Here is a 26783-nt window from a genome sequence, read left to right as displayed (position 1 = left end):
CGATGGCATTGTAATTCTGTCAGAGACAGCAAAGGACCTGGAAGAGCAGTTGAACGGAATGGACAGTGTCTTGAAAGGACAACAAAAGCAAAACAAGGATAATGGAAAGTAGTCGAATTAAATCAGGTGATGCTGAGGGTACTAGATTAGGAAATGAGACACTTAAAGCTGTAAAAGTGGGTACAATCAGAGGTCCACAGGCAATTGTTAACATTTTATCATAAAGGCACTGACCATCTTGTCTCGCAATGGGATAATGTATTAATAGTTATGACAATTACTTCTGAAATAATAAACAGTTTATTTACTTTTTCTGTCTGTCTTCTTTTTATTTGACTGCCTTTTATACATAGTTTCACCTAAGACTTCTTGTAGTGATTTTCAAATATTGTCAATGCCACTCAAGTGGTTCAAGCAGTTTGCAGAGGGCTGAAATGCCAGCCCTAAACCACATGCATCCCACCACACTTGAAATTCTAAACCAAGCTGGCCACCACTTCTTTCCCTAGCTTGTTTACCCGAAGTGTGTCCACACACTCTCATAACTGAACCGGAATTACTCAGTGGGCAGTGTTCACAAATTATGCACACTGATACCACTTCTCAGGTTTAGCTAAACAAGTAAAAATTATAAATGCTTAACATCTGGAAAGCAACTCGTACAGCACAGCTATTGCTAGGCAAACTGGGAAAAAATTATGAACATCTGTATGTCAGTTTCTGAAGTTACTGTTGCTGAGTTTGTATTTTCTTGATAGCCTGTATAAAGATGGCAACAAATTTGTTTACAGTGTGTAGCACGTTTTTAAATGTTGCTTTTTAGCTAAGTGTGAAGTGCCAGTCCACAAATCTGAAGATCTGGGATTCAATCCCCAGTACGTCAAAAGAATTTTCCTGAGACTTATCGACTCTTTTACCTCTGACAATGACTGTTAATGTGCAGAAAGTGAAGGTGCACCATAATTCAGTCTATGTTGAACTGTAGGTCCCACTATAGCTGGCTGGGAAAGACAGATTGGACTCAGGTGAAGGCAAAGGCATATCATCTATAATAGGACTGCATGTAGTAAAGTAAGGTGGTGTTCAAAGAATGTTTTAGTTGTGGACTGTTTTACATTTTTTCAGTAGCACACACATGATCAAAAGCTCTAGCATGCGAGAGAGCAAGGTCAGAGCAGCTGCTCATGTAGGCATAGATACAGTATGGAAACTAAACATATTATATGTTCAACTGAGAGTTAACTTTTGCCCCAAGACTTAACATACAGCCAATAGTGAAATTCATCAGTAAAGTAGATTTGTTGACTTTTAGCTTATGAAACATCATACACACACTCTTCAATTCAGTGATTCAAAATACAAGAAATAGAGAAGGACTCAGACATGAACCTAGCACCTTTGCTGATACCAGTTCAATTTTTTAGCACTTTTTTGAGTGATACCCATCTTTATACAATGATAATAACAGACTGCAATCATAATTTGGTAATATATTTGTGCAATTTTGTGTACAGATTCATACTTAATTTGAAAATACCTGGACATTTCTGCATGTTACAAGTTGACATTTCAGATGTTGAACCAACACAAGGCTTTCCACCATAATCTGGACGTGGATTTGCACAATGTCTCCCTCTATACTTTACTCCATAGCCACATGAAACACTGCATGAACCCCAATCAGACCACTCTGACCTGCAAAATAAAAACATTTGACTTTGTTGTATTAAAAATTAAGGAAGTTCTGCAGATAAAATTAAAATAGAAAAATTGTGTTCTTAGAAAAATTGATCACCAGTAGCATGAACTGTAAATCATAAGTTTTGGTCAGAGTACAGACAATACTCGAAATTAGTCTGTTCCTCCTCCATCCCACAAGGGATCTGCAAGTGGTTGCAGCTTCTCACGTGACATGTGTAAGCAGTTGGCTGCCACCAAAGTGGCCTTACACTTATCAGCCAGAACATTATGGCCACCTAAATAATAGCCAGTATTTCCACCTTGGGCATGGATAACAGTGGTGATATGCCATGGCATGGAAGCAGTGAGGTCTTGGTAGGTTGCTGGAGGGAATTGGCACCACATCTGCACACACAAGTAGCCTAATTCCCGTAAATTCCAGGGAAAGGCGATGATCTCAGATGCCACATTCAGTCACACCCCAGATGTGTTCGATTGTGTTCATATTTGGTGAGTTGGGGAGCCATCACATCAACTGGAACGCAACACTGTGTTTCTTGAACCACTCTATCACACTCCTGGCCTTGTGACACGTCACATTATCTACCAGAAGCATGCCACTGCAGTCAGGAAATTATGATTGTTGTGAATGGGGGTACATGGTCTGCAACCAGTGTATGATCCTTGGCCATCATGAATTCTTGCACAAGCTCTACTGGGCCCATAGATGCTCACATGAATGTTCCTCAGAGCATAATGGACCCACCACCATCTTTTTTTCATTCCACAGTACAGGTATCAAGGGGCTATTCCCCTGGAAGATGACAGATTTGCTCGCTTCCATCGGCATGATGAAGAAGGTATTGGGATTAATCAGACTGTGCAACACTCTGCTACTGCACCAACATCCAGTGCCAATGATTATATGCCCAATTCAGTTGTAGCTGCTGATATCATGGTGTTAACATTGGCACATGAATGAGCCATCAACTGTGGAGGCCCACATTAGGAGTGTTCGGTGTACTGTATGTTCATACACACTTTTACTCTAGCACCTGTCCTGTTTTACCAGTCTGCCCTGCCTATGATGTCAGATATCTGTAATGAGGGGGGCTGCTCAACTCCATAACATCTGGATGTGGTTTCACCACATGCTGAGGGCACTCACCACAGTACTCTTCAAACACCCCACACATTGTGCAGTTTCCAAGATGCTTGTGCTGAGCTCCAGGCCATCACAATCTGCCCTCGGTCAGACTCAGATAAATCGTGAGCCTTCCCCATTCTACACATGGTCAGCACAGTCACTGATACTACATGCTTTGAGCATGTGCCTGACTGGCAGTCATTCCTTGCCAGGTGATAAAGCTATCACCTGGATGGGTTTATGTTAATAGTAGGTCAGTGGTCATAATGTTCTGGCTGATCAGTGTCTTTCTGTTGCTTGTGCAATGTCATTTAGCACAACTAAGGGTCAGCAATATTGCACATCTGATGCCTAGAAGCATTTGTGTTATAAATGGAATACAGTTTGTAGTGAAGTTCACAGTAATTATGACTTCCAGATGTAATCCACTGCCAGTTTCACTTCGTTAAGACAAAACATTTCTTGTTTATTGAGAAAGATGGACTGCCTCAGTGTCTTGTGTGTCATAAGATACTCAGTACATAGAAGAGGTAAAATATGTGGTGGCCCTATGTTTCTCTTCATGAGGTACTGTACCATTAGTTGGATGGCACGGCAAAAAAGCAACTCATTGCTGCACAGAAGCGCAATGTACAGAAAAAGTACATCTGAGCCCAAAAAATTTCATACATACAGTTTCTGTGTGTTCTTCATATGCATTAATTTTGATTAATAAATGAGTTTCGTCCCATTAATTTTAGACTGCCAATGTGGAAGAACATGTAAATCACATGGTGTTGCATGGGGGTGGGTGGAGATAGTGACATATGTGTATTGTACAATAATGGCTGGCACCCCTCTATGGTATTGTAATGTATTTCTTGTAAACAAAGGAAAAAAGAATACCACATGACAGAAGTCAGAATTCCTTCATATGCGCTTGGAATCTGTTTGTTGCCATTGCGAAGTGGAAACTGTTTGTCAAGACTGGAACATTCTGATGGAAGGGAGGTTGTTCCAAGGGATTGTTAGTTCCTTTCACAAACACATCAATGTCCACATCATCAGTATAATAGACCTGGGATGTGTCATCATGGGCTTTGCCTTGTTTGTTTTGGTGTTTGGGTCTTTCCTCATGAGAAGATTATGGACTCTTGATGATGTGTGGCACATTTTTAATCGCTTTCTGTCTGTAGACATAAAGATGGGGCCTATGATGTTCTCTTTCAAAGGAAATTCATGGTGCATGAGGGCCACTACTAAGTGCAGTCTAAAGCTGCTACAGTCTGTATTGCACAAATTTTATCTCAAATGATATTTTGGCAACTGAAGTAATGATGCTATAAAGGTTTGTGATTTTCAAGTCATCTGCCTATTTTTGGCTTCTGTAGGTTCCAAGTAATTAAAAAATGGGATAATTTATCAAGGAAGATTTTGGGAGAGACAAATATAACTACAGGCATTCACTGTCCACCAAAAAAGATCCTGGACTGATTTTTTTCATGACTTATAAGCAATGCCAGTGCAGTAACTACATTGGCAGCTTGAACTAACAACTGTAAACAATAGATATGCATTTGACCAGTCAGTTGTGGGTAGGCAGTGTTAAATAATGGACATGCAGCTGTGGTGTATCAGTGTTATTGTGTTACTGATCATAATGGAGCAACATCTCTAAATCAAATGTTCAAGACATTACCCAGAATGTTTTGAAGAAGTGAAAAGTGCAGGTAAAGACTGGTCCACAAACCCTGACTTCTAAACAAAAACAACAACATGTTGTGCAGTATTTCAGTTTTTATAATTGAAACACTGTCAGCCATTACCACCTGAACAACATCAATTATGCTGAATTATTTAATTGTAAGTAATATGTGTATTGTGAATGCTGTACTAAAGCACTGTGTCTCTTTCTATCTGTTACATGTACAACACATGATTTCCTGACAAGATGGTGCAGTGATGATCTCCCAATGTGGTGAGAGGCAGAGCAGGCCCTGATGGCCAATGCCCGAAAGGCATACGGGAAGACACTGACATGAATTCTCTAAAATACTACTGAGTAAAAACAAAATGAATACTTATTGAAATTTTAATACCCCTATATTTGATATCGAAGAGTGAACATTAAACATGTATCGAGCTTATACGTTCTCAAGAACATTTTTTCTTGTTGTGTCATTTACACACTCAAGTAACGACTGTACTGAATATTAAAAGTAATTCATGAAATATTAGGAATTTTTGTGCTTGTTCACCCAATCAGTCATTTTTTAAATAAAATATAATAAACAGTGAGGCAGACTACACTCTTCTGACTGCTACAACTATGTACCATCTACGTATTGTGTTAATAGCTAATGAAGAAATAACTTCAGACATTAGTGAAAAGGATAGTCTTTGAGCAGATAGGTGATTGTTTTACAATTCTCCTAAAATCTGCCTAAACAGTTTAAAAAAATGAAATTTTCTTCTGGTCTCTTCTCAGTTGGTTAAACCAATCTCATACTAAGCTACAACTTATTGTAAAAACAGTAACTGAATACTGATAAATAACAAGAGATATATGAAGCTAAGAAAAATCTAAGGCATGTGGTTTTGCAATGTGATGACACTACGCCATCCAGTTAACATAAACACATGAATCAAGAGCCTTATTTGACAGACCTGAAGATCAGAATTTCTTTGTGAAGACCACAGTAGACATCTGCTGTGACTTGACTGAAAAGCAAAATGTGGGAAATCTTCTCAAAAAAATCATCATGGGCGATGAGACTTCATAATATCTATATGAACGTACCATAAAATGACAAAGTGCAGAATTTCACATGAAGAGTTGATGCTTTGATGACATAACTGACAATCAAGCCAACGAGAGTTGAACACCCTCCCAAAGAAGGACTTTCCTGACAGTTTAACATGTATGAATGTCCTGTGCATTGTACTTGATTGAGGGGAGACTATGTAATAAACCTGAAGCATTAAAACCACCATCTTAGCTTTTCTCTATTTCTATTAATTCAGTCTCAAAACTTTTTAGACTGATGGGTTACATCACTGGCTTCCTGGTTTCAAGAAGGATCTTGGGGCAGTTGCATATAACTTTAAACGTAATTTCTGATGCCAATCTATAGTAAAACTGTGGAACACAATTGATGCTCATATACTGTGACATTTTGGAGACTGAAAATGAACTATATAAGAATAAACACGGATACTGAAAATGGCAGGGGTTGCCCTGTTCAGACGTCAGTGTATACAGCTATAACCAGATCAATAGCATATTCCTTGATTTCATATAGGCTTCTGATAGAGATCTTCATTTTAAATTGGTCTGTTCAGAAGACAGTATACAGGGTGGTCCATTGATAGTGACCGGGCCAAATATCTCATGAAATAAGCATCAAACGAAAAAACTACAAAGAACGAAAGTTCTCTAGCTTGAAGGGGAAAAGCAGATGGCGCTATGGTTGGCATGCTAGATGATGCTGCCATAGGTCAAACGGATATCAACTGAGTTTTTTTAAATAGGATGCCCATTTTTTGTTGCAAATTCGTGTAGTATGTAAAGAATTATGAATGTTTTAGTTGGACCACTTTTTTCGCTTTGTGATCGATGGTGCTGTAGTAGTCACAAACGTATAAGTACGTGGTATTATGTAACATTCTGCCAGTGCAGATGATATTTGCTTCATGATACATTACCCATGTTAAAATGGACCATTTACCAATTGCAGAAAGGGTTGATATCGTGTTGATGTATGGCTATTGTGATCAAAATGCCCAACGGGCATGTGCTATGTATGCTGCTCAGTATCCTGGACAACATTATCCAAGTGTCCAGATAGTTAGGTTATTTAAGGAAACAGGAAGTGTTCAGCCACATGTGAAACGTCAACCATGACCTGCAAAGAATGATGATGCACAAGTAGGTGTTTTAGCTGCTGTCGTGGCTTGGCGGGTTAATGTATGGTGCGGCATTATGGGAGGAAGGATAATTGGCCCCCATTTTATCAATGGCAATCTAAATTGTGCGATGTATGCTGATTTGCTACATAATTTTCTACCAATGATACTACAAGATGTTTCACTGCATGACAGACTGGTGATGTACTTCCAATATGATGGATGTCTGGCACATAGCTCATGTGTGGTTGAAGTGGTACTGAATATCATATTTCATGACAGGTGGAGTGGTCATCGAAGCACCATACCATGGTCCGCACATTCATTGGATCTGACGTCCCCAGATTTCTTTCTGTCGGGAAAATTGAAGGATATTTGCTATCATGATCCACCGACAATGCCTGACAACATGCGTCAGCGCATTGTCAATGCATGTGTGAACATTACGGAAGGTAAACTACTCGCTGTTGAGAGGAATGTCAGTACATGTATTGCCAAATGCATTGAGATTGTCCAACATCATTTTGAGCATTTATTGCATTAATGTGGTATTTACAGGTAATCACACTGTAACAGCATGAGTTCTCAGAAATGATAAGTTCACAAAGGTACATGTATCACATTGGAACAACTGAAATAAAATGTTCAAATGTACCTACGTTCTGTATTTTAATTTAAAAAACCTACCTGTTACCAACTGTTCATCTAAAATTGTGAGCCATATGTTTGTGACTATTACAGCACCATCTATCACAAAATGAAAAAATTGGTCCAACTAAAACATTCATATTTCTTTATGTACTACACGAATATGTAATAAAAAATGGGGGTTCCTATTTTTTAAAAATGCAGTTGATATCTGTTTGACCTATGGCAGCGCCATCTAGCGGGGCCAACCATAGCGTCATCTGGTTTCCCCCTCTAAGCTAGACAAGTTTTGTTCTTTGTAGTTTTTTCATTTGACATTTATTTTGTGAAATATTTGGCCCAGTCATGATCAATGGACCATCCTGTATACAGCATGACCAGATAAATAGCATACTCCTTGACTTCAAATAGGCTTCTGGTACAGTTCTGCATTTTAAATAACTGTTACCAATCACTTTTATTGACCTTCAAACAATACATCTTTTTCCAGCATTAAATCTCCTTTGTCAGGTGGATTTATTTAAATCAACAAGGTATAAACAGTTGTTTTGGGGAAATATGTGACACCAATTTTCAGTGGTCACAGGTTGCTCTTCTGAAATGTGGTTACACTTTGCTCTTTTTCTGCCAACAGTAATAAGCAAATATTGTGTCTTAGGAGCTAATTCTTTATATGTATAATAATTCATAATTATTTGTGGCAAACCATTTTCAGTGTATGTGCAATAAATGTAGTAAAGGGACTTACATGATTCCTCCACAGAGGTTAAAGTATTATTCCAAAAATACAGAGTATATGCCCATAAAAATCCTTAACGAATTAAAAGGGGAACTTCCACAGCATGGATTTACTAGTGAAAAAAATTACAATCCATCCTTGCACACAAATGCTTTTTTCAATGGCATATTATTTATGCCCTTAACTGGCCGCACAGGGTGTTCAGAACACCCCAGTCATCGTTATTGATGGATTATTACATAAAGGATAGGAGTATAATGACATGTTCTTTGGTATCTTTCTAGGATGTAGTATCAAAGCTTTGAGTAACAATAGGATCTACAATGGAAGCACAAGTTCCAAGAAAACATGCAACAATATGTCTTGGGGTGTTGTCGGCACCCCGCGCCACTCTTTATGTTACAGTGCTGTGAGAAAGCGCACAGTTGTGTTCCATAGCAGCTGCTTGTATTTTGTCACTCTGTGCAGTTAAAACACCTATGGATCATTACAAAATAGAACAAGAAAGAGTGCAGTAGTTTCTGGAAGAGGTCTTAGATGAAACTTTTGAAGGAGGAGAAGAGGAAGAGGAGGAAACAGACAGTTGTGAAGTTAACTCTCTCCAGAGTGACATGGAAATGTAGGATGAAGACAACCTGGAACTGGAACCTCAAATAAGTGCAGTGCATAATGAAAACAAGCATTTTTTTTATTTTTTTTTTAATTTTTTTTGGAAAGGATAAGGTTACAGAATGGATGAAAAGTTGTCCTAGTCATAACGTAAGAACTAGAAGTGTAGACATAGGTGTGAAAGCTATCAAAAAAATCTGTGAAAACTGCTGTGGACTGTTTTTAGATATTTATAAATGATGTATGATGTTATAATTAGAATGATTACATCAAGCACAAATATTTACATTTAACGCACTGCATAAAATTTCACAAGAGACCGTGATGCCAAACCAACAAATGAGGAAGAAATCAAATCTCTTCTGGGTCTGTTGATACTGGATGGGCATTACAGGGCAGGACACCAAATTCTGGAAGAGTTATGGGACACAAATGGTTTTGGAATTGCAATATTTAATGCAACAATGAGTTTACGGTGCTTTCATTTCTTGTTGCGTTGTTTGAGATTTGATGATATTAGAGACAGACCACAATGTAGAAAACTTGATCGCCTAGTTGCATTGAATTATTCATGTCAAACTGTGTCAGTAGTTATACTGCGTCTGAATATATGACAGTGAATGAACAACTGGTTGCATTTAGAGGCAAACACGGTTTCCAACAGTATACACCAAGCAAGCCTGAGAAATATGGTTTGAAAATTTTCACCTTATGTGATGCAAGAACATGGTATACTTTGGGGATGGAAATCTTTGTTGGGAAACAGCCATATGGTCCCTTTGCACTGCCAAACTCACCTAAGGAGATAGTAAATAGACTTGTATGGCTTATCAAAGGATCGAAGGTACAGGACGCAATGTGACACTAGACAACTGGATTTGTTCCATACCACTGGCTGAAGAGCCCTTGAAAAATAAAGTTACAGCAGAAGAAGCTCTAAGACAGCTCCTTCCAGACTTTGTTTGCACGAGAGGTCGTGAACTTAGAAGCAGCTTTTTGGATTCAGAAAGGATATCATCATAGTTTCATATGCGCCAAAGAAGGGCAAAAACGTTATTCTCCTTTCATATTTGCATCATGACAGTGCCATTGACATTAATACTGTGAAGGAAAAGAAGCCAGAAATTATAACAATGTACAATAAGACCAAAACAGGTGTGGACACAATAGATGAAATGTGCGCTACCTATTCAACCTCAAGAAAAACTAGATACTGGCCACTTGCCCTGTTTTTCCGAATGACTGACATTGGTTGCATTAACACCTTCATCATATACACAAATAATAACAACGAGAGGATTTCCCAAAGAATGTTTTTATGTGATGTCGGAAGGTCATTAGTAAATCCCATAGTGTGCAAGAGAGCAGCCACTCATCCCTGCCTAAGCAAGTTAGACAGAAAGCCACTAAAATGGCAGAATTGAAGACAGCAACAATGCACCACCTTCTGAAAAAAGAATACTTATGCACAGATCCTGCACAGTTTGTCCTCAGAGTAAAGCTATGAAAGTTAAATCACACTGTGTTCAATGTTTGAAAGTAATGTGTGTAAAGCACATGAGAAATGTGTGTGAAAAGTGTTACAATAATGCACCCCTAGCAGCCAGTGATAGTGACTGATTCATAAAATGTTTGTATGAGTGGACTGAACAAATGTTTAATTATATGTATGATGTCTTATACCTGTAATACAGTATGAAGAATAACAGAAATAACTAATTAAACAAAGTATTGTAAGAAAAGGGGAATTATTGCATATGTTTCAAACAACCCAATTTAATACTAAAGTAATACTAAATAAAATGATAATGTACCAGAAGATAACATTCTAAACAACCATTTGTGAAGTAAACATATTCATATCAGTGATATACTGCACAAAAATGTCATTACAGCCACTTTTATTTGGGGTGTTAGCAACACCCCGGGCGGCTATTAATGTTACAAAAATCCAAATGTTAAGTGATGAAAACACAATCATTGGAGAATCATGTGAAAAGCTTATGACAGCAGATTTAAGATGAATGCAGGTGTCTGAGGTTGTTGATAATGTGCCTCTATTAATTGCTTTTAAAGTTTTGTAAATTACCACATTACATAATTTACAGTTTGTACTTCATGAGTCTCATAAACATAAAAATCAATTATTTAAATTTGCAGATAATAGGACAGTAAAATCATAATCCTGGTTCATAGAAAATTGTAACAAAATGCAGGAAAATTGCTGAGGATTCGTGTTTGATGCAATGGCTGGCAGTTGATTCTTAGCAAGCATAAATGTAACATGTTGCACATAAATTGTTGGAAAGACCAACTATAGTTTTGTTATACAACTGATCATGAAAAGATAAATGAAATGAGTATTAGTGTCAATGGTGTTGAGAAACAGCTGAAATCATTAAAACTGAACAATCCTCCAGGACCCAATGAAATCCCTGTCAGATTCTATACTGAATTTGTAGCTGAGTTAGTCCCTCTTCTAACTATAATCTAGCACAGATCCCTCAAACAAAAAAACCATCCCCAGTTCTTACAAAAAAGCACAGGTCATCTATGTCTACAAGAAGGGTAGTAGAAGTGATCCGCAAAGCTATTGTCCAATATCCTTGAAGTTGATTTGTTGTAGAATGTTAGAAAATATCCTGAGCTCAAGCATAATGAGATATAATGAAGAGAATTACCTCCTCAGTGCCAACCAAGATGGATTCTGAAAACACTGACCATGTGAAATCCAACTTGCACTTTTCTCATGACATACTGAAAGCTTTGGATCAAGGCAGTCAGGTAGATGCAGCGTTTCTTGATTTCCAAAAAGCATTTGACTCAGTACCATTCTACATTTATTGTCAAAAGTAAGGTCATATGGGGTATCATGTGAAATTTGTGACTGGATTGAGGATTTTGTGATACGGAGGATGCAGTATGTTATCTTGGGGGGAGAGTTGTCATCAGATGTAGAACCAACTTTAGGTGTGCACCAGGGAAGTGTGTTGGGCCCTTGCTGTTCATGACCTTGCAGACAATATCAATAATAACCTCAGACTTCTTGCAGATGATGCAGTTATCTGTAATGAAGTACTGTCTGAAAGAAGCTGCATAAATATTCAGTCAGATCTCGACAAGATATCAGAGTGGTGCAAAGACTGACAACTTGCTTTAAATGTTCAGAAATGTAAAATTGTGCACTTTACAAAATGAAAAAAACATAGTACCCTATGACTATTGTGTCAATGAGTCACTGTTGGCATCTGCCTGCCCATACAAATACCTGGGTGCAATACTTTGTAGAGATATGAACTGTAACAACCAGATGGGCTCTGTCATTGGTAAAGCAGGAGGTAGACTTCAGTTTATTGATAGATTACTGGGGAAGTGCAATCAGTCTACAAACGAGATCACTCACAAATCATTTGTGAGACCGGTTCTAGAAAATTACTCAATTGTTTGGGACTCATACCAAATATAACTAACAGGGGATATCAAACGTATACAGAGAAGGGCAGCATGAATGGTCACAGGTCTGTTTGATCCAAGGGAGAGTGTCACGGAGATACTGAAGGAACTGAACAGGAAGACTTCTCAGGATAGAACTAAACTATCTTGAGAAAGTCTATTAACAAAATTTGAAGAACCGTCTTTGAATGATGACTCTAGGAATGTACTACAGTCCCCTACATATCACTCACAGAGGGATCGTGAGGATAAGATTAGAATACTTACTGCACACACAGAGGCATTCAGGCAGTCATTCTTCGCATCCTCCATACATTAATGGAACAGAAAGAAACCCTAATAACTGGTACAATGGGATGTATCCTCTGCTATGCACCTCACAGTGGTTCGCAGAGTATATGTAGATGTAGATATAAATCTCTGGTAACAATCACAACTGTTAAACATCTAGAAGTGCGTCTTGAGTAATTTAAAGTGAAATGTGGACATAAAACTACTTACAGGAATGTACCAGAGGGATAATAATTGGAAGAATTTCACAAAAACATAGTTATCCAGTTAGGTCTGTTCTTGAGCACTGCTCATTAGATCCTTATCAGGAAATAATATTACTGAAGAAAAAAGAAAAATGATATGTGTCTTGACACTATTCATTTTGTCAACATCCAAGCAGATGCAGGAAGAAGGCCAGTGTGTGTTTTTAGAAGTTAACTATTAAAATTTTGATAACTATTTTTCTAAGAGTAGCCGAGCAAAATAATACTTCCCCACACATACTTATCACAAAATGACCACGACAGTATTTTCAAGAGAAATTTGGACACATATAGAGGCACACCAAGAGCTGTTCTTTTTGAGCACCATTTGTGAATGGAATAGGAAATTGGGGAAATGATAGTAGTACACTAAATGTCTTCTGCCACAGAACATAATTTGTCCTGAGATTATAGACACACATATAGATGTTTTGACATAATGGATAATAAATGTGTGAGACTAAAGCTGTGGCTTCCTTGTTGATTCTACAAAATACTGTTCAATAAACTTCTAGCTCCTGAGTTGCCACATGCTTCTGCACAAATAATAAATTATAAATTATAAAGTCACTGTTTATAAGGTGTCTGAATGTGCTGTCAGATTTTTAAGTGTGGGATAGCTGCAGTCTAGGGACAACCCAGCCTATATCTTGTATTAACCATAAAAAATCCAGTCACAAAGTTAATATAAATGAAGACAGGAATTTTCAGTGGAAAATTACATTCACTGCACTCAGTATTTTAAATTTTAACAAAACTAAGTTTATTTGCTAACTTTCACATTTACCACAAGTTACTAATGCTTTAATTGAATTAATTAATATCTCAGTGAGGGTTTAAATGGAATGAAACAGTATCGCATGTTCACTTAAACTTCTAGAAAATAATCACAGTTCCTTTATAGCAAGTTTAAAGTTAAACTTCAACACTTGTTCACTAAATTCTGAGTGTATATCACTCACAAGAAATAATCTCAGTACAGTTTTAGAGTTGAGACTACTTCACCTAATGTGAAGTATTCGAAGTCCCCAACTTGAAAATGTTTCAGTATATTCACTGGTGACACACATGAATATTACAAGTCCGTGGCTCAACCAGTTTGCCTGACATGAAATATTCTGAATCTTGGAACTGGAGATATTACAGAGTTTTCACTGATGCCACACAAAAATATCATAAATCAATGACTCAACACTTAGAATAATTTCAACACACTTGAGGGGTAGTCTACTGTTGCTCATACACACTCCCTGTTCTAGATCTCAAACCTGACTGCCAAATGAATGTCAAGTGCCCCACGGCAAGATGGCTGCAGATATTTAAGCCTGCACCATGATGGGAGTCAAGCGCACACACTTCCAATTTCTGCAACATTAAAACTATAAATTTAATGCTATATAAAAATATTATACATCAGTTTACATGTCAATTCCCTCAGCTTACTAGTGCTGTTCTTAGTTTTTCTGTAACTTTACATTGCTCTGATACTAATAAGTATAAACACTTAACATTCATACTTCCCCATCTATGTTACTTTGTAATGCTGCTCCTACTTTTTAATTTTTCATTCAGTATTCATATAGAAATCCATTTTTTTACACATGGAAAGTACATTCTGGCCAGTAATTCAAGATAGCAAATGATTATAAAAAGAATATACTTTGATAAACCGATTGTGCTCAGTGAGACCTATCCATGGACAGTTTTTTTGCAAAAATCACTTCCAAGTGTTGTGAAGAGATTTATTTGTAAAATTCACTTTATACATAAAACATTTAACATGAAATAACTTAAAAAAACTACACTTCATATCAATAGTATGTTTTCACCCACACACTCACCTTAATTTTGTCTTTGTAACTATGTTAATAGCTTCTCTGTAACTAGTTGGGATGAGGTTTTATTGGATTTAGTCTTACTTGATATTTGTTCTGGACACTCAGTTCATCCCTGGTAGTTACATCTCCATGTTTCATGCCAAGAGTCAGACGTGGGTTTTCCCGATCCTGCAGCCAGAGTATGAGGTTACCTGACCTAAGGTCTTTGTAATTCTCATACTCAGTGTGGCCACCAGTCACTGAGGTAGAAAGGGTGCTACCATCTACTGATGACACCGTGAGACCTATTCAGCCACTGAGATCTGCATGGCTAGTCCCACACCTCCTCAGCTGCCAAAACATTCAGCTCGGCCGTGCCTTACTCTCATCACAAACATAATGTGTGTGCACAGTCTTGTCCGTTTTTCAAGTCTCTAGTCTCATTTACCATGCTTTTCTGTCTCAGTGCTGATGTATTTCCCTTGTGGTCTTCATTATTTGTACCACTTTTCATTTTTGCTGATGAAGCCTGACAATTGCAATTCAAAACAACACTGTTGTCTGCTAAGTTAATATATAAAGGGCAGACAAATGTAAACAACACAGATGGAAGAAAAGTATGTAAACTGCTTATTATGTTTAAAGTAATCACCATACCTGTTAATAGATTTATCCCATTGTGAGCAAGATGGTCAATGCCCTCATGGAAAAATGTTTGCAGTTGCCTACAGAACCAAAATAATACCCAGGCGTGTACTTCATCATCTGAAGCAAATCAACAGCGATAAATGTTTTCCTTCAGGGCTGCAATAATACAATTCACATGGGGGAGATTGTGACTGTATGAATGATGTGTAAGTGCTTCCTTATGAACCTTCAGCAGCATACTCAAAACATGCTTGGCAATACCTGGACAGGCTGGGAACCTCTTACACATCCTATATTCAGTCATGAACTCTTCCCGTGTGAATTCCATATTTTTGGAGCACTGAAGAAAGATATCTGTGACCACTGTTTTAATTTGGATGAAAATGTGTAAGCCAGGGCACATCAAGGTTATGTAGGCAACTGCAAACATTTTTCCATGAAAACATTGACACTATTTAAATAATAAACAGATTACTTACTTTTTTCCATGTGTCTCATTTTTATTTGACTGTCCCTTATAAAATATTTGAAATGGTCAAGAGGAACCATATTTATGCATGAGCTGTAGATGCTTTCTGCATCTTTGGAGACAGCTTGTGTGCCATGTTGATTTGTCCATAGTATTGAAACATAAAACAATACATTGGATTTAGGACTTAAAGAATCAGTCTGAAAATGATTAAGGAATTTTGAAAAGGTGAAGGTTGGTACAAACACAATGTCCTTCTATAGTTCTACATCTTTCTATATACGTTTTTATGCCCATCATGCTTTCCTCTTCCAACTCTTTCTTTATTTCCTCTACCTCGATACACAACAAGTCTCTACATGAGACAGCACCCTTGCTAGATGTGAGTGTATTGTACAATTCCACCATGACTGGATATTAATATTTCACATTTGTTTGGTCTGCCATGGTGGCATTCCTCAGGCACCTGATGACGTTTAGCACACTTGCAATGCATTACAAACATTTTTGAAAGTAAAACTGATCAATATTTTGGACACTTATCTCTTATTATTAAAAGGGAATCATGCAGTGAGAGACAGCCTGTAAGCTGTGGTGGCAAAGTGGAATCCTATTCTGGGCTGATTCCTTTTGTAGGCTGTCTGAAGCTCTCTGTGGAATGTGTGCGTGTTATTGCTCCCAACATTACACCTATTCCACTGTGAGTTTGTTGTGATGAAGAACTGGTCACCATTCTGTACCTACAAGTAGGCAAGGAGTTAAAAATTAATGCTAGTAGAACCCATTTACTTTAGCAAGCCTAAAATAACTAAGGTGTGATAGGTTCTCCAGAGGTTACCATTTAAAAACTATTTTGTCTCCACAGCCAGCCACCCTTTCAATATGCAATTCACTTTGAATTTTTTAAAAGGGTTTTACCACCTAAGTTATCCTGAACAAGATACCGCTGCCCTGTGACTCATAAGGTTCTGCCATCATGCTGCATGGTGCTCAGTGACACATGCTCAGCACTTAACAGTTACAGAGGGCTGCCACTGGCCAGCAGCATTGCACTTCAGTATTACAAGTTGGCTGATTCTGTACCCAGCATAGCTACAGCCTGAGGTGCTCACCATTTTCTACAATCTAAGACAGGCGGTTCCAAATTTAGTGCCTGTATGCAGGCAATGAGTTAACACACAAGCAGTCAGGGAACTGGGCCATAGCCTACGAGATCTCAGCAAAGAGACAGCATGCACACATGGGCAGATGGCTTGTGCATGCACAGAAAAAAGGATCAACCTGGTGTAATATGACCTGTGTGATGGCCTATACTATTTATCTGCTCGTGGATGCCTCTGTTTCATAGGGCAATGCTGGAACAACTTGATCTTACATGGATCATTGACTATAATGAATTCAGCAGACACTATCCCCCACAAAAAGGCTCAGAGAGGAACTTTGTAATATGTCATGAGATTATTTAGACCCCATGAGAGCATCACAGACATTCTCAAAAAAGTTCGGAGGGAGACATTACAAGTTCTTGTGTTACAGTGAGCTTTATTTTCAAAATTCCTGAGAACTTTTATTCCCATGCAAGTCAAGAAACATACAACTTAGTCAAATGTGCATCTCATGAAATGACCATGGCTGTAAGGTTATAAAACCTTGGACTTACACAGATGGGAGAAAATGATCTTAAGTTCTGCATGGCACCTGGGAAAAGAAACTGAAGGTAGCAAATGACTATGGCAGAATATATGTGCTTTACTGCACACTGTGCAAAGACTTGCAAAGTATAAATGTAGATGTAGATACAAGAATCTAATCAGCTGATGTAGCCTCTGTCAAAATGTGTTTGATATGCTTAGGGAACTTAAACAGAAATCATTAGAAAATAATGACACTCTCATTACAAATTGCTGTAGCACTAATTTAGATGACTAGAGTTTCATATATGCTATTACATTACATTTATCATTTTCCATGGATCCCTTGGAGAGGAGTCTCTGGGATGTGGAAAGAGTCAAAATTTCACTCATGTATTTTATGTTAAGAGCTTTGTGGATAAGATAAAAAGAGACCACTGTGCATAACAAGCCATTATGCTCTAGATCTGCAAGTGAATGGAGCAGGAAATCAGGTGACAAATAACTGTTCAATGCAGCCCTACCATGGATTTCTACATGGCTTATATAGTGTACCTTCTCAGTTACTGTTCAGACTGAGAAGATGACACAGTGACCAAACCTCCTAACAAAATGCTTGTTTACTTGCAACAGAGTTTCAACAATAATGTGTCACATGACCAAGCCTCCAGCATCAGGAGCAACTCTCTGTATTAGTGTGTGGCTCAATAAATTTGTTTAAAGCAGTGCCCAAACATATATCGTACACACACTGGAAAATTTTCCAGATCTGGAGAGATTAACTAATGTTTGTTCTTGCAGGAACTGATACATTATGATCCAAAGCTGATTGTTCATAAAGTCTTTATATGCCACATCATCATCTAGCCCATTTCTGTAAAAAAGGCTATCCTCTTCTTTAGTGTGGAACACCTCCAGCCAAACATTGTTCTCTTACAGGATCTACCATTGGATGGCAGGACATGACATGATAGACTGGCCACCATATTTGCTTCATATAACATCACCAAACTTTGATTTATGAGTCAACATTATGGATGCAATTAATGGTGCTTTGATTTTTGGAACAGGGTGTTGATTCTTTTGGAATCATTATCTTCAAAACATATTTCAACAAATCTGGATGTAAATGAGTATGGACTACACAATCCTATGCATAATGAAAGTTGATAAACAAGTATGTTTTTGTTTTTCTAGTTATTATTTCCTTCACAAACTTTATGTATTATTCTGCTCATATAAATGTTCAGCTTAACCCTTATTACTGCCTGCTTAATAGTATGTTGGTCCACCTTTGGAAAGCAATATATATTCAGTTCTCTATGACAGGGATCTGATAAATCCTTGGTAGGTTTCTAGAGGTATGTGGCACCAGATGTCTATGAACAGGTCCCATAATTCTTATAAATTATGGGCCAATTCATTGTGAACGTTGAGATGATCCGTAATGCCATCCAAGATGTGTTCCATTGAGTTCAGATTAGGCTATTTTGGGGACAACACATCAATGTGAGTTAACTAATTATGCTCCTCAAGCTACTGTAACATGATTCCCTTGTGGAGTAAACACTTATCCAACTGGAAGATGACATCGCTGTTTTGGAAGACATGATGCATGAAGGGATGTCTGTAGTTTGAAATAATATCTGTGTAGCCCACAGCTGTCATTGCACCTCCAATTACTACCACATGTACCAAATAGCATAATACTGTCCCACTAGCCTGCATGCATGGTGTGGTGCATGTTTCTAGCAGCTGTTCCTCTGGATGCCTGCATATCTGGGCATGACCACTGATCTGGTGTAATAAGAAACGTAACTCGTCTGATTTACCCCAACTGCTAAATTTTCAGTTTCTGCTAATACATATTTTTTTCTCTAATTCAATATTGTTATACAAGTGACATGTGGCATATGTACTGATATTCCAGAAGTGTGATTAGGCTTCCCCCCCTTTAGATTCATTGTTCAGTTTATTCTTCTCACTGTACTGATTTAATTGATACCATTAATTTGGCAATACAACATGTTAATTAAAATTTACAGATAATTAAAGTTACTGCTATAGTTTGATGGATGTAAAACTTTGTGAGCCAATCAGCATAATTCCATATAATGACCCACACCAACAGAAATCTGTGCATTCTAAATTTCTTGAAAAGTACTTTAAATTATCAGGAACTAATAACTGAAGAGATAATTAGCATTCAAATTCATAAGCAGCCAAATATTCTAAATTAATGTGCACACACTTGAAAGCCATGCATATTAGCAGTGTGTTGTCATCTGCGAGAGTGCAGCGCAAAAGAGCACTACTCTGAACTTCCGATAGAGCCCTTCATGGGTGAGTGCGTATTTAAACCCTGCCATGGCCGCTTATGCTTAGTTACCATACTATTACTGTTTGCATACATTTGCCTTATCTTATTGTGCTCAGTGTATGTTATGGTGATTGGTGTACTGACATTCTTGGTTGTGTCACAATGCAAGTGACGAGGAGTGTGGGATTGTTCTCTGCATGAATTTCAGTCTTTGGTTGGTTCTCTGTTGTGTCTACGATATCTGACAGTGCTACTGATGAGTTTTTATGCCAGCTGGTTGATCAGCAATGGGTTCTTATTGTGGCACTGCAGCATCTCGGTCATCAGGAGGAGGCATTCTCCACAGCACAACACACTCAAACCCAGGTATTGCAAATAATGCTTCTCTCTGGTTTGGCCAGTTCAGGTCCGTCTCAATCTGTGTTGCCTGCTGCATCATACCTGGCATCTCCTGTTTTGCCTGTTGGTATCTGGGCCATTTATACCCCACTGTTTCTGGCTTACAGTGAGTCTTTTGAAGAATGGGAAGCCTACAAAAAATGGTTGTGGCAGCATTTTCATACATCTGGATTAACTGATATATCCCTAGGCCATGCTTTCTTTTGTGTTGGTTATCACCTTGTATGTATGAACTTCTTTGCCAACTGTCCCCCCCCCCCCCCCCCCCTGCATGATTTGTCTTACTCTCTCTTCATAATATGTGTGACCTTCTTTTGAAATACTACTGTAAACAGACTCAAGTTAATGCCACCCAAGCTGAGTTCTATTGGTGTCAAAAGAAAATGGAACATTCCTACAACTTGGGCAGCTGAGCTTCTTGGTTTAAGCCATCATTGTCACTTGTCACTGATGTACATAAGGAGTCATATGTCAACCAAATACTTTGTGATGCAATTATTCAGTTGGCCGCCATTTGTGAGGTTCGTGAGTTGGCCTTTCAATGTGAAAACCCCTCCCTCTCCTATGTTCTGACTACTGCACAATTGTTAAGGTTCTGAAGGCTGCTAGTACTCAAACTGAATCACAGTGTGAGGTTGCAGAAGTTCAACCTGTTCGTCAGATGGTTCACAGGGGGACAATATGGTGGCACCAGTCTGCAGGCAAGCAAAACATCATGGCAGCTGGTCAACCTCACTGCGGCAACCATTGCTGCAACAACAGCACAGCAAGCCTGGTAATAAACAACAACATAAGTGCTCTATGCTTCCCTCTTGTCTGTCATGTTTTGTCACTCATGATAGGCCAGATTGTCCTAAACGGTGGATCGTTTGCTGCCAGTGCAACAAAACAGGCCACATTGCTCCTGCTTGTAACAAAAAATTCCAACAGCCTTTTGCAGATGCCGGCATGAAAGTCAAATGTTTATTGGCAATCTCTGTTACCAACAGTAAGCTTTTTATTGATATCAAGGTTTACCTCAATGTTTTGCACATGCAAGTGAACACTAGTACTGCTGTGTCATTATTCAACTAGAAAATGTACATGGAGTTCTCCTCCATTACTGCCAGTGTCACACACGTTAGTCACCTACAATAAACAAAGCATTCCAATATTAGGTAGTTTCTTGGTCCCAGTCACATATAAATCTGTGGTTCATCCTTTGACTTTTCTGGCGGTGAACAATAAATGCACTGACAATTTGTTTGGTATGGACATGTTTAACCTTTTTGGGGTTACTATTTTTGATGAAGTCAATCTCATCTCTAATCAAGTGTCACACATAGCTTGATTCCTTATGTTCTGAATTTTCTGCCATATTTCCTGCAGGTTTGGGTTGTGCCAATAATTTCAAAGCCCACATCACCAGGAAACCTTCAGCCACACCCTGTTTCTTTCGGGCTCATACAGTGCCAATGGCACTCAGTGACCAAGTCAACACAGGGCATGACTGCCTCATGGCCTGTGGGGTCATCCAACTGATGGCATCCAGCTAATAGGCTCCCCTTAGTCATTCTCAAGAAGCCGTCAGGATGGTTACACCTTTGCAGTGATTTCAATGTTTCTGTTAATGTTCAGTCTATCACTTAGACATATAACTTGCCGCACTCTCATGAGCTCATGAGCTAAGCTCTTTGGTGGTCAGTGTTTTTCCAAAATCAACCTCTCCAATGCATATTTGCAGCTTCCCATTGGTACTGACTCTCAAAGGCACTTGGTCATTAACACACCTTTTGGTTTGTATCAGCACTTACAATTACCATTTGTTGTGGCCAGTACCCTATCGATTTTTCAGTGGGTTCTTGAACAGCTCATGAGGTCTGTGCCTGGCTGTGCCAACTATCTTGATGATATTGTGGTCTCTGACTCCTCCACTGCTGAACATCTCAACCACTTATGTATGCTCTTTTTGGTGTTACAGGACTCCGCATCAAAATGCAATTTGGGAAAGAGCCACTTCTTTCAGCCTTCTCTTGTTATCTTGGGTTCAGGGTCTCCCCTTGTCAGAATGTCTCTGCCGTTTTGGTCTTTCCATGTCCTACGTCGGTCATGGAACTCCAGGTTTTCTTAGGTAAGATTGCTTATCATAATCAGTTTTTCCCAGGGGTGGCATCAGTTGCACAACCGTTACATGCCTTGCTGCATAGGGGGATGTCTTTCCCCAGCATGGGCTGGGGGTGGTATTAGCTCATAAATATTCTGATGGCTCCAAGTGGCCTACTGCATACATGTCAAAGATGCTTAATTCACCTGAGATTAGATATTCACAAATAGAGAAAGAAGCCATTGCCATTGTTTATTCATTAAATAAGTTACATGTTTCCCTGTATGGTGTAAAATTCCATCTGATCATGGATCACAACCTCTCAGCATCATTGCCAAATAAAGCAGAACATTGCCTTCAAAGTTGGGTGCTGTTCCTCTCTCAGCACAGCTATGGGATGCATTTCTGCCCCATGGCTAAACACACGAATGATTACACGCTCTCCCGTGTTCTGGTGAGTCTGAACCCAGTTTTAATTGGGAGGAGTTACTCTGTTTCTATGTTGATGTAGGTGCTCAACAAACTGTCAATAGTTTTACAATCATTAGCACTTGGGTCACACAGGCTAGTGCTACCAATCCAATTTTATGGAAAGCAATACATTGCACGCAACATGACTGGCCTGAGGCACCTCCATCGCAGGTATCTGACCCTCTCCATAACAAGTATGTGTTCCGGCATTGTATCTCTGTCATTGATGGTGTTCTGCTCCTTGATACGGACTATTCAACTCCTCTGTTCAGAGATGCTGCAATTGCTGCATGCTGATCAATGGGGGACATAACGCATCAAGGCATTAGTCGCATTCTCTCAGTACCCATGTGTTGTTCACTGCCCATCAACTTCAGCCTTTGCCTCTGTAGCAGCCCCGTCAAAAATTTTTTCATTGAAGGACTTCCAGCAACATTGGTCTCTGACAACAGCCCTTAGTTTGTGTTGCAGGAGTTTGTCTCCTTATGCATTGCCAGTGGGATTCACCACAATTTCGCCCTGCCCTTTATAACAGAACGTAAAATCATGTATGTCAGTAATTTCTTTACGTGTAGTGTTTTATGTAAATATAGCCTTTGACTGTGAGTTTAACAACTAAGAGACGGTTATCTTTGGTCATGCGGAAAGGAGGTGGATCTTTGGAAGAGGTGGTTGGCGGTCTTTGGATTGGGAGCATGGGTCGGAGGAGGTGGTGATACAGATGTGGTGTAAAACAATGTCTTATTTCATATTATTGTAGAAGTGGTAAATGTGAATAAATGAATTAAATAGTGATGTGCAAAACTAATGTAATGTTTGCTCTCTAAAAATCAAAATACCACATCGCCCTACAGACCAGTTAGTCTCATCCAAACACAAAGAAAACTGTGGGAATTTCGCAGTGGAATCACCTCTAGACTTCACGAACACAATAACGCAGCCATCGATATAAGTTAAGTACCAAACTGTTCGTACTTGTTAACGACCTCGGTCTGTAAATCTGAATCTCCTGTAGTGCCTGAAGTCACCATGTGGACAAAGGAGTAGGACAACTTATATACTGTGGAAATCTTAGGAAGAGGTCTGTTAAACTTGGGGGCTCATCCGGGATATTACAGTTAAATGCGATGAGACTAATTGTGCTTTGTTTGCAGAACAGTATAAACTTTGTACACATTTCCTGGACCAGAAAAAGTAGTGTGAGAACCGACAAAGTGCTGGCTTATCGGAGAGGTGGACCTGTGATTGATGTCGTGGTGTGAAAAGATAAGTACAATTCTTCTTTGTTTTAAACTTTTCGCCAAAACTATGTCCAAACACATGGTGTCATAATGACGCTATCAGAAGAAATTGAAAAGGAAGTGGGAGAAATGTTAGACTCAAACATGTGTCGTGTAAGTGGCGATCCAGATGACTCACAAACTGAAAGAAAACTGGATCAACAGGACTGGGTAAGATTACTCTTTGCCAGAGTGGGACAAATGCAATCCGAATTAACAATGGCAATGAATTCAAATAGTGAATTCCTAGAATCGAAAATAAATGCATCCAGTGAATCGCTTGAAGCGAAATTAAACTTAACTAGTGAATCGCTGGAAGCAAAAATGAAAAGCAACGGTGATGTACTGAAAGAAGAGATCTCAAATTTAAAACTTCAATTAGGAGAAAGTTTGAAGGGTGTGAACTCCAAAATTGAGGCTTACAAAATAAGTTTGTGACCTTGGAAAATAAATTGGTCACAGTTAGCTCAAGTCAAGGGAAAGAGATTGAAAGGTTAACCGCAGCTCAAAGAACTGTGGAGGAGAGGGTAGACAAATTAACCGCAGCTCAAAGAACTGTGGAGGAGAGGGTAGACAAATTAAGTCTAGATACAGAATCAAAAGTTAATTCCTTAGAGGCTGAATTAAATAAGATACAAGAGTCTGTAACATGTAATTTAAGTGTAATAGACAAGAGATTCACTGAAATGCAAGATAATTTTGTGTCTAGAAATTTATGTATGAATGGTGGAAGTGTATGGAGTAATTCACCTGTAAAAAGTTTTCCTTGTGATAATTTACACCCTGTAGACTTTTTACTACACTGCTCTGACAACCTTGTTCCTGGTATGTCTGATAATCTAAAGATTAAATTTGTCAAAAAATTTCTTGAGGGAGAAGCTTTGTCTTGGGCAAACCAACATTTTGATGAGTGGAAAACATTTGATGATTTTAAGAAGAGTTTCTTAAATAAGTTTTGGTCTGAGACTGAACAGGGTAGAATAAAAAATGAATTTTTAAATGGGCCTAGTTTCAGGGGCAGAAACCACTCAATGAAAGACTTTTGCAGGGAACAACTTAGGAAATTGGTGCATCTAGATAAACCCTTCGACGAACTGATGCAAATTGATGCCCTTAAAAGAAGGTTACCTGAAAGAATACAGTTTGCCCAAGACAAAGCTTCTCCCTCAAGAAATTTTTTGACAAATTTAATCTTTAGATTATCAGACATACCAGGAACAAGGTTGTCAGAGCAGTGTTGTAAAAAGTCTACAGGGTGCATGGACCTGATGACTGTTTAGACCAGTTTCTAAAATATATAGACAAATTAGACAGGGCAATGGAGAGAAATGTGCCACAGTTTAGTAATGGAAACCATTACAGTGGGAGGTGGAATTCTGATTACCGTGGGGAGAACCCTAGAAGGGACGATAGGGATTTTTGGAATGAACACCAATATGATAGAACAAGAGAGTACAATGCTAATGGGAGAGGGAGAAACTAGGAAAACAATGGTGTAACTAGGAACAACAGATGGGAAGGTAACAACAGAATGAATACAAATTGGAGGAGTGACAATAGAGGTAGCCATCCGGAAAACTCCAGACCGCCTCAATGAGGATCCACAACTTTGGGGCAAACAGATTTAAACATAATAGGACCACTAACTTTCACACAAAACCAAATAGTGTAAATAACTGTACCATTAACAAACAGGTTAAAAACCAGGAATACCAAGTGAATTATATAAATTTTGATAAAAAATTTTGGGATGCCATGTGGTACAGTAGACAACCACAAAATAAACATAGGAGAGGTGAAAGTTCTGATTCAATCCTGGATGAGGAAATGTTAAGTGATTTTTACAGCTGGGCAAAAAGGGGAGAGCAAGCTAATAATGAAGAGAGTAATAAATGTTTTAGTTCAGAGATGGAGGGGGGGGGGGGGGGGGGGGGGGAGTTGTTCACACAAGAAGGTAATAGTGAGTCAGCTTATGATAAACCTAAGCAACAGGAAAAAGAATCAACCATAGAAAGTGAGAAACAGAGAGACATAGATAAAACTGGTAGTAAAGTATACCATAGTAGTGATGATGTTAGTATTATTGATGTGAAAAGTATGGTAAGCAAACCAGAAGGTGAGTACAATGTTTTTATTGAAATAAATAATGAAGTGTTGAAACTTGATGATAGTTGTGGTGACGAAGCAAAGGAATTTGATAAGAATAGTGAAGTGACAGCTGAAAATCAATTGCTATATGTCTGTCCTGATCATTTCATGGTTAATCAAAGTGGTGATAACAAAAGTGAAAATATTGTGAAAGAATTAGATTTGTGTGATTTTATTGAAAATAAAGGAAGCCAATTTTTAGAAATCCTGTGGAACTAGTATAATGAGAGTTGTAGTAGCAAAGTGTTTTGGTATCATCTAAGTATAATTAGTAGAGTTTTATGCCCACGCTGGTGGGAGAGTAAAAGAAAGAGTCTGAGTGAAAGGTACATAAACAGTAGGGAGATATTTTGTGTGCAGCCAAAGTGTAAACTTGATACTAGTAACTTAGAATCTGAAAATCAGGTAAACCTGCTGAAGACTGAAAGGGAGGAAGTAGATGGAAATTATAAAGAAATTGAAAAAGACTTCCCTATGAAGTCCCCCAGGGGAAGGCAGATGAAAAGGAATTAGGCTGTCCATACATTAAAATAAGAGTAAATCAGTGGGAAGGACACTGTCTTATTGATACAGGAAGCCCCATATGTGCAATATCAGAAAAATTTAGAGATAAAATTAGGGATGGTAAGAACTTTGTAGAAATGCCGGTTGTAAGGGTAAAAATCAGAGGTGCCACTGGTAGGCAAAGTAAGGTAGTTAAGAGTCAAGTATTGTTAACGTTTGAAATTGAAAATGTGGAATTTGAGCAGGGTTGCCTTGTGGTCCCAAGGTTAGAAGAAAATATCATTTTTGGCATGGATTGGGTCTTAAAAGTGGGTGT

The 26783-nt window shown here is 38.5% G+C and overlaps 1 protein-coding gene across 1 annotated transcript in view; it reads right to left on the bottom strand.

Annotated features, from left to right (window-relative positions):
- Positions 1-26783, bottom strand: part of LOC124555753 (hemicentin-1-like) — an 817128-nt gene that overhangs the window by 185741 nt on the left and 604604 nt on the right. The window contains exon 43 of the mRNA XM_047129776.1: positions 1538-1695. Coding sequence (XP_046985732.1) covers positions 1538-1695 — 158 coding nt within the window. The remainder of the gene's footprint in view (positions 1-1537; positions 1696-26783) is intronic.

Source organism: Schistocerca americana, chromosome X (assembly GCF_021461395.2).
Source record: "Schistocerca americana isolate TAMUIC-IGC-003095 chromosome X, iqSchAmer2.1, whole genome shotgun sequence".
Classification (NCBI taxonomy): Eukaryota; Metazoa; Arthropoda; class Insecta; order Orthoptera; family Acrididae; genus Schistocerca; species Schistocerca americana.
Note: the sequence above shows the minus strand (reverse complement) of the source record. Positions and strands in the feature narration are given on the sequence as shown.